At 43.4% G+C, this 14,251-nt stretch overlaps 1 protein-coding gene across 1 annotated transcript in view; it reads right to left on the minus strand.

Moving 5' to 3' along the window:
- Positions 1–1,179: 1,179 nt before the first annotated feature.
- Positions 1,180–14,251, minus strand: part of LOC134645546 (rho GTPase-activating protein 20-like) — a 31,166-nt gene continuing 18,094 nt past the window's right edge. Inside the window, exons 10-15 of the mRNA XM_063499025.1 lie at positions 13,280–13,470; positions 12,508–12,672; positions 11,679–11,788; positions 11,045–11,234; positions 5,683–5,794; positions 1,180–4,481 (exon numbers count right to left, since the gene is read on the minus strand). Of these exons, the coding sequence (XP_063355095.1) occupies positions 2,821–4,481; positions 5,683–5,794; positions 11,045–11,234; positions 11,679–11,788; positions 12,508–12,672; positions 13,280–13,470 (2,429 nt within the window). The 3' untranslated portion in view covers positions 1,180–2,820. The remainder of the gene's footprint in view (positions 4,482–5,682; positions 5,795–11,044; positions 11,235–11,678; positions 11,789–12,507; positions 12,673–13,279; positions 13,471–14,251) is intronic.

The raw sequence follows: 14,251 nt of genomic DNA on the forward strand, positions 1-14,251 counted from the left end.
GCTGTAATGAGCTCTCTATAGACCTGTATTTTTAAACATCACTTTTGTCATATTTTGGGATTTATTAATCAGATTTGAGTTTTTTTGAGTTTTACATCATTTACATACAGTCTACAGTTTATATTTGGATATTTATATTTAAGCACCATTACACTTTTTTTTATGTTCGCCTGTTTTAGTAAGATTAGTAATAACTACCAAGCTGGATTTCAGGAAATTTGAAGACATTTTAAATTCTGGTGTAGTTCTGGATTGCTTACACTCACTTGCCACTTTATTAGGCACACCTCTTCAACTGTGTACCTAATAAATTACCTAATGAGCCAATCACATAGCAGCAACATGTGGGCCTGGTAAATGGACTGATTCACCCATTCACATAGATCCCTGCTAGCACGTTTTTCAATGCTTTTTCTAAGAGCTTTCTCTCTAACACTTGATGCATCAGAGTGCAACTTGGGGTTCAGTATTTTGCACAAGAAGTCTTGCATGCAGTGTGCCGCAGCCAGGGATCAAACCGTTAACCTTCCAACCGATCTGCTGTACCTCTTGATCTACAGTCAGCCGAGAGATGTGTGCAGCAACAACAGAAGATTGGAAAAAAAATGTTGCCTGGTCTGATGAGTCTTGATTTCTGTTGCAACATAAGGATGATAGTGTCAGAATTTGGCAGGAACAGCATGAAAGCATGGATCCATCCTGCCTTGTATCAACCTTTCAGGCTGGTGATTGGTTCAGGCTCAGATCATCACAAACTAGTTTACTTGGAGTTCACTGCACTTAAATGCCTCCACTGTCACCAGATCAGGAGATCTGCATCACGGCAGTGCAGCAGACAAATCTTCAGTAATTGTGTGATGTACCAAAATCTCTGGGGGATGTTTCCAAGAAGCTTGTTAAAGCTACACAAAGAATTAAGGACGTTCTGAAGGCAAAAGTGGATCCAACCCATTACAGCAAGGTGTACCTTACAGCAAACTGGCCTCGGTTTCCGAGCAGAGCCATCAAAGGGTGGAGTGTGTCCACACGCTGTTCATTTGTTTGCAATAAATGCAAATGATGATCCCAATCCTGTATCCCACCCTGGTGATATTTTCCAGGAGCCACAAAACTGTCATGCAAAACCACCCCTGTGAACAAATTTCACATTTGACTGGCAAAGTAGTTTCACAAGAGCAACATTTATTGAAATCAATTATATTTTGGTTCTTGTGAATTCCTGCTGGAATTCAGATGTACACAATATACAAAGGGTGCATTTGGTAGCAAATACTCTTTCTATAAAGACAGCAGCAGCAGAATTGGCATGTACAAAAATACACATTTGATTTCCTCACACCACACACCACATACGAAACAACAAGATAATATATTTATATAGAGATTTATACATATATATATATCTGTATCATAAATATGGAGAACTATACAGGCTGAACACAGTTCTGTAAAGGAGATAATAATATTAATAATAATACAGGACAAAGTACTCTATGAGATCATTTAAAATGGCAGCACATGACAATGGCCTTACTTCTGTGTGTGTGGTCCTGTGAAGAAGCTATGTAAGAGATAACACTGTTTATTACTGGTGCAAACTAACAATAGCTAACATTATCTGTGGGTATGTATTTACATACTTTTCATCGCGGTAATAGACAGTGGAATAAGGCCATTTACTGTTAAGTGTCACTATGGAGTCAACACTGCAGCGCTGGAACAAAAAGATCATACATGTATGGACAAAACACACAAACTGGTACATCCAACTCAACATGCACTTGCTCAACAAGGTGTCTCCTTGCGATACCCAAAGGGCTTCCTGATGAGGATAATTAAGTGCTTTGAAAGCAAAACTAAAAGAGATTTCTCTTTCAGCGGCACTGATTTTCTTTTGGCTCAGGACACGCTGACAATCAGCAATGCTTTCTCTTACACACACACACACACACACACACACACACTTACAGGCAGATATTTTCTCCTTCCAGGTCAGAGATATTAACCAGACTAACTGAGGACGACGCTGTGCTGTGTGTCTGCAAGATGCTTATACGAACACAAAAACTGCCCCCACCGCCTCACTGACTCAGACAAACACTTCAGTCACTGGAAAAGAATTAGTTCACTTCATGGTTGCGATCGGTCACGAGCGGTACGAATGTTGCTCAAGTGTTTAATGTTACTGTTTAAAAATGCGACTGTGAAAATGTGTCACGGCCTTCGTTTCCCATCAGCTGTAATGGATTTTCTGCTTGCTTTCTAAACATTTTGCAAGCTTCCCGAACACGAAAAAAAAAGGATTTCTTTGTCGTTTCTTTTTCTTACTGCTGACAAGCTCTCCAGACTTTCATCACGTGCTGAAAAAGAAACAACAATACATCTGGAAGGTGCACAAGGACGCGGTGAGAGAAACATTTTGTCCACAGAAACCAGATTTTTGGTGTTCGAGCCACTACACTGACCCAGTTCGTCTATAGCTTTGTGGACTGTTCAACAGTTTGAGGACCCAAGCTGCAGTGCTACGAGGCAATGCCACTGTCAGCTAAATGTTGATACTTTGAATTGTTGAATTCTAATTATAAACTCCAAACTCTGTAGTTTTCTGTTTGCTGGTTAAACCCACTAAGATGTGGACCACTGAAGCTGCATCTGTACCTCATAAAAATCTTAAACCGCTGATGTACCATTACAGTAGTCAGCAACAGGTTAAAGGTGTATATGGAAAAAAAATTACAATAAAAAGACAGTTGTGTACAAGTTACAATATCACATGAAAGTCAGTCTCCCCTGTACAGTTTGTCTATACAAAGTTCCTTTTTACACATACGATTCTTCTGCAAAAAAAAGTTGCTCAAAGTCCTCCAGCCGCGGGTCGCTGCACCGCCTGTTCTGCCACTCCTTCTTACCCTGCACAATTGCTAGTGCGACCTCATGACTCCTCTGCAGGCAGGCGTCCACATCCTCTTGACCTTGTGAGGAAAAGTAGTCCCTTACAGCCCTGGTGGCAGAGGGCGACAAGCAGAGGCGCGGCTTGGCGTGGTTATCTGATGCTCTGCCGTCTTGGGGCCGGGCTTTAGAAGCAGGAAGTCTGTCTAAGGTAAGGCTGGGGCCGCGGTTAGAGTTCACATTGACCTTAGCAGGCTCAGATGCTCGGCGAGGAAGGGTCTTCCTCCCTCTGTGGATGTCCATAGCAGGAGTTAGAGAGTGGGACTTTTGTCTTTGGAGCACCAGAGTGGTGGCACTCTGTCCAAAGAAAACACCTTTTGGGGGCTGCACGCAGCCACCTGCAGCCAGCCTCTGTGTGATCTCAGCTCCTTGGTTTGGTTTGAGTTTGTTAGGTGAGGTCTGGTCATGGAGCTGTCTCAGATCTTTGACTGTCAGAGGCTTCTCTGTCGCGCTGTAAAAAGGAGAGTTGCTGCGCTGCAGCTGCAGCAGAGCCTGCTGGTAAGACGGAGGGCTGCTTGATCTATGTCTGCAGTTTTGATTTGTCACCATGGCCTCCTGGGCACTGACAGAGAAGCAGTTAGTGGTTGAGAAGGATTTCCCGTTAACCACGGGCAGGTCCTCCTCAGTGTGTCCACCATCGGACTGCCTTAGCGTCAGGCACCGGTCCTTTTTAAGCCATGTGTTAGGGTGGAGGCCATGAGAGTGAGAAGCACTTTGGCAGGTTCGAGGGGGTTGGATGGCTTGTGGCCAATGAGCCAGCGCTTCTCTCTGAGGGGGAGAGCTCCTTGAGGACTGCTGTGGGCGTCCAGGAAAAAGGGGGGAGAGAGGAAGGGGTTCACTTAACGGAAGTGGCACATTTGTGGCGTAATCAGTGGAGTACTGTGAGAAGGCAGAGTCTAAGGAGCTGAGGGAGGAGCCGGTTGGTGAGGTTGCCGGTGAAGACAGACTGGAACAACTGGCATCCAGTCGCAGTGGCGGTGGAGGGGCATGCTTCGTCTTCCTCCGCCCGCTGTTCTGGATTTTGACTCCTCTCTTCTCACAGCCATCCTCTCCCTCCTCTTTCAGCTGCAGCCCGTTCAGCCCCTGTTCAAGAAAAACCTCATCCACATCCGCCTCCCCCTCCATGGCAGCATCATAGCTCGCCTTCCTCACTGACGGGTGGAGGTTATCAGCATGAGCCAACACCATGCTTGAAGTCGGCATGCTAGCCAGGGCTAAGGCCGGTTCTGAGCTCCTCCTCAGTCTCCTAGGACCCTGTGACGAGCCGTTGGCGTGGCGTACGCGAGGCTGTCGAACCACGGGACTGAACCTACTGGGTCTGGCCAGTGGCGGGAGCTGCAGCAAAAGGTTAGAATCGGGGTCAGGTTCGGGGTCGCCATCACTGAGCGTGATGACAGAGTCACGGCTGCAGCTGTCCGGCTTGTCTTTGTCGCGAAGCGGAAGCTGTTCCTGGAAGGGAGACTCGGGATCATCGTTCAGCTCGTTCTCCAGACTGTCGTAAGACGAGTCGTTCATCTGGAAGGACGACACATCTGGGAAGAAAAAGAGAAAACATGGTTCACTTTGGCATTAGCAACAGTGCCATTTTTCACTTTAAAGAGTCACTTTAACTGATTGGTTGCCATTGCTAGAGGAAAAAAAAAAGACTCAATAAAGTGAGAGCATTTCCTGAGCTGAATGAACAAAGTCACAGTTCACTGGTGCACATGAGGAGAACAGAGGACAAAGCATATCTCTGCTATGCGCTCTTTGACCCCTGGTGGTTACTTACAGCATGAGGAAGAGCTAACAGCATGAATGAGGATATTCAGTGCTATCTTAATCATGTGATCCTGGCAATCATTGAAATTACTGCAGGTCAATTTGTTGACCCCAGTCAACATGACTTAAAGCTCCTGGGCAATTCAGTTGCACCCACACAGAGCGAGCTTCTCAGTCCCAAACCACCTTGATGCAACACAGTGAGGCTTTATCAGTACTCTTTCAGATAATAAATAAAGGATCCTTTATCCCACACACACAAAACACACACACTTGACCTTTAGAACAAATTTGACACAAGAACATAGTCTCCATGCACATCTTTTTTTCTTTTGTTATGTTTTTTCAAAGGACTAGCTGTGCTAAAGCCCTCCTAGAACAAAGCTTTGCCACAAGAGAGTCATCTCTGTAACAACTCCAGGCAGTTATTTTGGGTTAAAATACATTTTCAGAATAACCAGTTAAATCTTAGATAGTAACGCTTAAAATGTTTGGTGGTTTTGCCCCCAAAATAAGGTTTAACAGGCTTTTCTTTCTTTATTACCAGCAGGTTATACTACTACATATGCAACAACATTAGTGGCTTTTTCAGTTTCAGTTGCTGGTAGGGGCGAGCGTGCAGAGTATTGTGGAATTTTACCATCTTCTGCGTCAATGAAGTAGATTCAATTCAAGATTTTTTTAATGCCACGCCTCTCCCTGTAATAGCTCTGGCTGTGCGGTTTCAGTTTGCATGTATTAAGTCAGAAAACTGAAAGCAAAAGAAACCCAAATTGCAAAATCTGTAAATGTTTCCATTACAGTTGCAGCCTGTTTGTTTTTTTATGGGATCAGACTCTTTAGGAATCAAGTCTCAATACTAAGCACTTTATTAGAGAGCAGTATTTTCTATATCTCTTGGCTTTTAACGGGTTTTTTTCCTACTCATATTCTGTCCTTTCTTTATTGTCTGGCCTAAATCTCAGTTCTTACCAGATCCATGGTCGCTGCTGCTGCTCTTCTGGCTGAAGGTTCTGAAGAGTGATGTGACGTCCCCCAGGAGGGTGCTGCAGTTCTCTATTAGGAAGCGAACGAGCTCACAAACCTGCAGGAACAAACAGCGCCTGATTATTTCGTGTTGTCACCAACATGTTCACTTTGCTCTACTTCGGTGGCAAACGATTAGTTTTCACTCTTATAGATTAAGAGGTGTTTGTGTTTACAGATTCATTTGCTGAAGCTGGACCTCACGGAAACAGACAGTTCAGCCATCATTTAGCAACACAGGAAGTTTACTGTTATGTGTCTGTGCAATACCGACTGGACTCACAAACTGCAACGTGAAACACAAAACGTGGCGTTGTGACTAGGTAGCACCACTTTTTCTATTCTTTTTCAATGTAATTCCATGTCCCCAGTTACTGGAGAGACCCACAAAATATGAGAAAAGGTCTTTCTCTATATATTATCTCAGAGGGATTGTGTTTTCCATCCTGGGGCACAAAAACATTTATGTCTAAGTCAGCTGCTGTGCGGTCCAATAAAAGCGATGTAGAGGCAAATTGGAGCAGAGAGAGGTCTGCCTGCTGCCACCGTTCTTACTCAAATCTTCTAATTTTATGATTCTTTTTCTTAACTCTTATCATGTCTCCCTATATTTTTATTTCTTTTAATTATCTTAATTGTACAGCACCTTGGTCAATGGTTTTTGTTTTAAATGTGCTACATAAATAAATTTGACTTTGACTTGACAGAAATGCAGGAAATGGGTCACGCAGATGCTCAGAACAACGCCCGAGAAGCAGAGCGCTTAAACTGGTGTGTGGTTGTTAATACTGTAGCTACTGACTTGTGATATCACTGCTCTATGATATAGTGACCCAAATAACTTTGTGGCACTGTTTTCAAACAGCTGTCAAAAGCTCTTTTAAAAAAATTTTTTTTTCCATATTATCATTTTGGGGAAACATTTCTTTTCATTTGCTTGCGTTGATGTCAACCTCCACAGTGAACGGGAAAACATCGACTCCCTCTCCTCTGTCCATTCTTTCTTACCAGCCCTGGAAAATGTCCTGATAATACTAGCTATGACATCATGGGTTGGCTTTGATACCGAATACAATGTAGGTGTAGTTTTTTCCCCATTTTGTGTGTTTTTGTGTGTGTTTTTTAACATAATGCAAATCACGTCTTTTAGCAGCAAAACCATGGCCACAAATGTCACAAAGGGGCAAAAATCTTTGAAAGGGATCCAAATACCAATCGTTCGCAGCTGAACGACTAATTTAAGCGCATTCAGTTGATGTTTTCAAACACTGTAACGCTGTCTGTGCTTTATGAGCTTTATCAGCCCAGTTGGAATCCATCCTCAAACAAATCACACTACTTGGCAGAAACCGCTGCCTTTAAAACTAAACAGACAAAATTTACGAAACACACATGACGTCCTGTGACACAAATAGTTGGCAAACGCCAGGGCCACTGGGAAATTTCCACTGAAATCTGCCTGATGTGTACATAAATGAGCCTGTGACACTATGGAAATACTGCGCCGGTAAACACTCATTTGTTTGTTTGTGGGCCAGATGTTGTCTGTTCTGTGTCTGCACGGTGTCCGTATGCATTTAACGTCTCAGAGCGCCAAAAAACCGTCGTCTGTCCAAACAAGGAGTAATCAGGCTGTGCTATAAAAGTCGTTTAAAATGGTTTTCTTTCCTCTAAACCCAGCGTTTATTAAAGCTTGAAAAAATCTGCTTTTTAAACTACCACTCACAGTTTATTTATTTACATTTAAGCTAGCAGATGATGGATGATGAGCTGTACATTCAGAGTTATGTAACGCAATGAACTCCACAACTGTTTCTTTGAAGTGTTCAGGAAGCCAATCATCATCACAAACAACTTTAGCCGAGGTCATACATGCACGCTATCAATCAAACGGTGACGTTCGTGATCAACAGCACCCAGTCAATCTGAATTATGTCCCAAATCAGTTTGTTTACAAATGAAACATCATTTAAAACTGGATGATGTGGTTATTTATGACTCGTTGAACTAGTTTTTTTATTTCTATTTTCTATAAAAGGAGTCATATTGCAGTTGCTCACAGTTTGCTGCCGCAAAGTCCTGGAGGGTAAATTGCTCTTCCAGCAAACTCGAGTCAGGTTTTTAAAGAAGAGAACTAAACATGTGTGAACAGGGTGTGAGTTTTGGGAACTTGCGATCAATATACAGGACCTGCCGCAGTATTCCAACCACCAAAAACAACAAAACAAGTCCCTGCCAGACCTTGGCAATGATTTACATAGATCTTGTTGCAAATCTCTCCCCTGACACTGACTTTTTACATCTACATGGGAGGCAACAGAAAGGTAATTGTTGATTTTCAAACAGAGCTAACATTAGACGGGTATTTAAAGTTGATCCGCGTCCAATATTTTGGATATAACATATCTGATCAAGACTTTGTAAATAACCCAACACTGACAACCTAGGTTTCTTTGGAAAGGAGAAATTGGTGCCATATGGCCATGATAAAACACCTAGACCTTGGATTGCAACTCTGAATGTTGCACCAGCCTGAGAGACAGTGTTTCCTTCTTTTTGTTCTCGCTAGATACTGGATCTATAGATCTATCTATGGATAATGGCATTAATAAAGTTTAAATATTACAGAAAACAGGTGAGAAAGATCCTCCAACCGTGTTATGGGTGTTGACTTTGCATAGTATGTCAACCAGAGGGCAACTTCCCTGTTGGCAACACGTGTGTTTGGAATGAAGCAAATAATTAGCTGATATAAACCAGCAGTGTAAATAGGAGGCTAGCATCAGGAAGGTGTAAAAGTCTGCCCTGAATCAAATCTGTGCATCCATCCACTGTGGCGACACTCAGCATTCCTCACTGTCACTCAGTGAGAGTGAGCACTGCTACGTGATGCAAAGCACTGAACAAAAGGAGCCTGTGGGCATCCAGGAGACTTTCACTTATTCATCCATCAGCAGCCCATTCAGAACCTCTTGTTCACCTCAGTGAGATGTTATCTTTAACTCTCTCAACCATTCAGAAAACCAGGAAATACGAACTCTACGTATCATTCACAAAATATGTATCTGTTGCGTGAACTGCAGATTCCTACTGTCAGAGTACACAATAGTACTGCAAGATTTGGAAGAAATCTCCCGGTATTTGGGCGTGTGCGTAAAAATATGCTGCAACTGTACACGTTGGAAACCCATCCATGCAGCATTCTGAGCTGGGTATTACTTTTCTGTGATATTACTATAATATAGAAAAGCAGAAGAAAAGCAAAAGTTGCATTCTCCAGAGCCAAGCCTGAGGAAAAACAACTTACTTCCAAATGATTTATCTCTTCCTGTCTCCATTTAAAGTTAGACGCAAACTGCATTTACCTCAGATGCTCTTTAAGGGATATGTTCAGCCAAAAACCTTTAAATTATATGCTTCATGAAAGCAGGAGGGACACGAAGGCTAAACTGAACTGGCCAACAGTGAGCACAGACATGTCCTCGGACAAGGTTGAAAACCGGCCAATACACATCCACGATCCCCCCCAAAAAGTTTTAAATTGGCCCCTGTCTTTGACTGCAAGGTGGGAATGTTAAAAATTCGTTTTTCCCCCCCAGAAAATAGCCGCCTGTGCTCGAGACGAACACACAAATATGCGGTGTGCGAGAGGGAAAGTGTTATCAGGGGAGTATTTGTGAAGCTGATATTTAGGTATTTGTGGGTGATGAGGGTATTTTTTGCCAACGAGCACTTATGTGAGTGTGTGTGTGTGTGTGTGTGTGTGTGTGTAGAGAGAAAGAGGGTGTTTCAGTGACACAATTTTCCACAAAAACATCCCAGTCCTCAGATTCTGTAGGAAATTCTTTGCGTGTTTTCTCAAATGAACCTCAACCACTTCTAGACAAACACATACACATATGCGCGTGCACACATATACACACACACACACACACACACACACACACACACACACACACACACACACACACACACACACACACAGATTGGAAAAGATAAGCAAAACAGCCACCCAGTGAGATTATGTGTAACTAAATAACTGTAACTTTCCAAACAGACCACAAATCAGCAGACTTTGTATGCTTAGGGTTTCAGTGACTATATGATGGGCTCTGGCTGTAGAATTAAGCCATTCCAGGCCAGAATGGCTGGCTAAGACATACGGTTGCTTCACTGCAGACTTCACTTTATACACACAAAAATACAGAGAAACTGCAGTGATATTCATGCATCAGCAAGAATATCACTGCAGACTCTACTCCAACATCGTCACAAAGTCGTTCGAGAGGTAAATGAAATTTCCTGTTTTTGTTCTTGTTTTTCTTTACAATTCACGAGAATTAACCCCGGTGACACTCACCAAACTAGATGCTGTGCATATGTTTCCCTATACGAGAAGCTAAACTTGCCGAGTCTTGTTCTAAACTCGGGGATTTGAAGCTTAGCTGAATGTAAGAGGCTTATGAGTAACTGTCAAAGATCACATGTGAATGAGACTGACAGTGTGCGTCTGTGGGACGGGGGTTTGCGTGTGCGTGACTGCTGTGTGGCAGTGGGTCAGCTCCTGCTCTGAGGTGGGCAGTCACGTCCACGGGGAAAGCCTTCAGTCTGCAGACAAATGGCTCTCGGCCTGACATGAAGTATGCATGTGAGCACTTAGTGTACGTGTACACCTGTGTCAGTAAAGCCTCTGTAACTTAACTGTCAGTCAAATTCAGGTCTCTGCTTGGTCACGAGCAGTTTGCTTCTGTTTTTTCCCTCCAAATGTTAAATTCCTCGCACTCTGCAAACTGCCTGTGGAAGCAGATCAGAGCACTTTGGCTTTTTGAGAAACGCATTTTCTTGCGAGCGGGATGATAACAATGATACTACTCTAATCTCTATACATTAAGAAAATTTAGCTGCAGGCAGCAGATCTCAGGGTAGTATGTAGATGGGAAACAAAGGAAGTAGGTCTCCTTGCTCTGTGTTAAAGTAACTTAATCCTCCTATTAGCACCTCTGAAAGTCTTTAAGTTTCGTGCTGTGTCTCGTTTATATTGCCTGTACAAAAACCAAAGTGTAGAAATTTGTGGTTTTTCCAGGGGTTCTGTGCAGAAGTATTTCTTGGCCCCGAGCAAGCAAACTGCTCCGCTGTTACACTGAGACTCATATTAATCCAACAAACATCTCCCTCAACTCTCAGCAAGAAGGCTGGATAAGCGTTTTTCCCCAACATGTCACATTATTGTACTAAATGTGACCAGCCAAGTTAAAGATTTTATACTTGGACAAGTCTCTAAAGTCTCCGTGTGCTTGTCCCTTCTCACCTTTTTAGTGGCCTCCCCTTCCATCTCAGGGGTGCTTGGCGCCGGAGACCAGAGCATGCTGGGAGCAATGCAGACAGACAGGTTGAAGGCGTTCATCTGGTTGTCGTCGGCGCTGCCCTGTATGCAGTGGAGTACTGCGATCACGTGTCGGAGCAGAAGCAGATTCTCACTGGGAAGGAGGTGGAGGAGCCTAATGGGAGTGGGGCAGGAAACGACGGGAGGAGATGAGATCAAACACATTACGAAAAACATCCTCGGTCCCTGCTTCTTCCTTTCAGTACGGCTGCTTGTTTCTGCCTGGACGAGAATTTCCACTGTTGCTTTTCTTCCTAAGCAGAAGGAATTTCGTTTGTTGCTACTGGAAATACACGCATCCCTGCTCTCTGTTTTTAGTTCTCATTCTAAACATAAATTGTGGGTAATTAAAGGAAAAACCAACAGCGTCTAAGGTGTTTGTCTACCACAGGCCACCAGAACAGCCATTTATTCAATCTTTCCTGTCCTGTGTTGCTGACTTATGTAAAATGCGCGTATGACTTGCATCTTCTTGTTAGACACTGACAGCTATAAGATTAGCAGGACGATCACGGCCTTAGATATCGCATATTTTAAGATTTCAAGAGAGACCTCTTACCTCTGGACAGCTGGTATCCTCTCCTCTCCTCCTTCCCCTTCCATCGCTTCCATCCACTGGTCATACAGGTCCACGCACAGCATGCTGCCTGGGATATTTCGCAGGAAGTCCTGTATGCAAAACGTTTATAAGTGAAGCTGAAGCATGCCTTATACTGACAGACAGGCATTATAGCCTGCAAACAATTGTCAAAGGGATTTTTGCTGCTCTCACTTTTTTATGGCTTCATCTGTGGTTGTGGTTGTTTTGATCCTAGTTTGGTGGTCGTATAATAATAATCACTGAACAAATCCAATTATGTTAGTGCATTTTTACTTGTGAAATTAAAGTTAGGCTACTGGTACAATAGGGAGGAGTTGTGATGATTGCTGACAGTGATATATCTTGCCCAGGGGTACTTTAACATTCAGACTGGAGCAGCCAGGGATCGAACCTGTAGATTAGTAAATGACTTCCTCTCCGTCCTGCAATTTAAAGGGCTACAGCCACCCCTTTATATCACAGGAGGTTGACAATCCTTGCACTCTATGTGGAAAACAGGTGAAACAAAATTTAAAAAGGGAGTTGGACCATCTCTGTAAAAAAATAAATAAATGAAGAAGAAGAAGAAGGCCCGGGCTACTCCCTGGATGCCCGACTGTATGACAGCCATTTGGCCTGGATCCTGAACAATGCTGCACCTTGTGTGTGACTGGCCGCCTGCCTGGCTATGCAGAGACAGATTATCCTGTCTGGACTAAGGTGACTTTGGACCAACATCAGTCGTGCCTGTTTTCAGTTTCAAACAAGAGAGAGAGAGACGGGGGAAGAGCTGTGTGTGTGTGGTTACCTTGAGGACAGCAGCGATGACGAACACAGACTGGTGTGTGATCTCCGCGTCCTCGCTCCCGCTGTCCAGCCTGTCTCGGAGCTCCCGGCAGGCTTTTGCTCCAGCTGAACGCCTGAAGACGCCTCTGGTGTATGGCCCCTCCAGGTACAGAAATGCCAGCATGTCCTTTGGAGGAACATCGAAACAGAAGGTTACCAACTTGTTCAGTTTAATAACAACATTATTTAATGAAACAGGAGAACTTAATGTCGGAGATTACACAAGAGAGAGCTTAGGAAACAGGCCCTAATGGCAGAAGGCATTTCATTCCACTGAGGTCTTAATTGCAAAGAATTCCTGCCAGAATTTTTATCTCGATTTCAATTCGGCACCTCCCTTTAACAGATTCTTCTGTGGACCAACAGGATGAATGTGTCTGAATCAGTGTTTCTACAAAGAACGAAAGAAAGACGTCTCTCTTAGAGGACACCTCAGTGAGAGGGTCACTCACTCATAATAAGAAGAATATGTACATTAAAATATATTCTGTTTCCAGGAAAAAAATTCTGATTTAATCTAAAATGGAAAATGGGGCCGCCAATTATTTTAAGTGGTTGGTGGATGTATTAAAGTCATAGAATAGTAAGATTGCAGCAGTAGAAGTCAAATAAAATGCTCCTAAAAACAATCTACTTATATACCCTCAAGTCTCTCGTTCCCTAACTAAACAGTTAACCTGTGTTCCCTCAAGTCAGGGTCCTGACCCCTGTTATGTGAACTCCACTCGGCTTACCATGACAGGTTTAGGCAGGCCGTTTTCTGGAGAGCAGATGGAGCTCAAGGGCTGTCCGAACAGCCGACCGTGAGCGGCAGAGAGCAAGGTTGGGGACAGGGGCACGCCGTCCAGCTGTGTGCTCGAACCTCTCCAGAAAGGCCAATTGATCAGAGATCTCTTTCTCTTAAAAGACTTCTGCTGACCAGGCTCTGTGGGTAGGAAAATAAAAATAGAGGAAGGAGAACTTTAGTTTGAGATGTAATCAAACTGTTGTTGTTGAGTAATGGATGGCAAATGCGCCCCAAGGTACGTTCAGGAAACCAAACTGTTTGATTCACATAGCTTCAAAACTGCAGACTCAGAAACTGTTTCATAATGTTTACTTTTGTGGGCTTGAATTTCAGACAGAACTGCTTACGAATTGCTCATCAGCTTCAGATGCAGGAGCTTTTCATCATGCATCATGCTAACGCGCTGCTCATGGTTGAGAAATGAAAACCAATGAAAGCAGATGTGACAGACGATGGTTTACTCTGTTTACTCATGCGGGTGTGTTTAACAAAAAATGCATAGCGAGCTGATATAGGTCACAGACTGTTGCTATTGCAGAGCTCAAGGTTTGAAAGTGCGCTAAGGCCTGCATGTCCCCCAGATCTCTCTCTCTGCTTTCCTGTCTCAATAAAGGCTAAAAAGAACATGTGCATGTGACTGCGTGTTCCCTTTCCTGAGTTTTTGCACAGCAGTGCAAAGGCACAATGTCTGCCTGTGTAGTTCAAGCACCAGCTCAGCATGTTTTTGCATAGCGCGTGTGCACTGAAGTGCCTATAAATAAGAATGTACATTTACTTTAGCGTGTAATTAGACATCTAAAATAAACAAGCAGCTTAAAAAGCTAGTTTTAGCATGATTAACTGTTATGGAGCCCATTAGAATTAGCTGCTAAACAGAAAAAATGTATATTTAATAATGACTTAATTTCTTTGTGTTTTG

This window comes from Pelmatolapia mariae, linkage group LG16_19 (genome assembly GCF_036321145.2).
Source record: "Pelmatolapia mariae isolate MD_Pm_ZW linkage group LG16_19, Pm_UMD_F_2, whole genome shotgun sequence".
Lineage (NCBI taxonomy): Eukaryota > Metazoa > Chordata > Actinopteri > Cichliformes > Cichlidae > Pelmatolapia > Pelmatolapia mariae.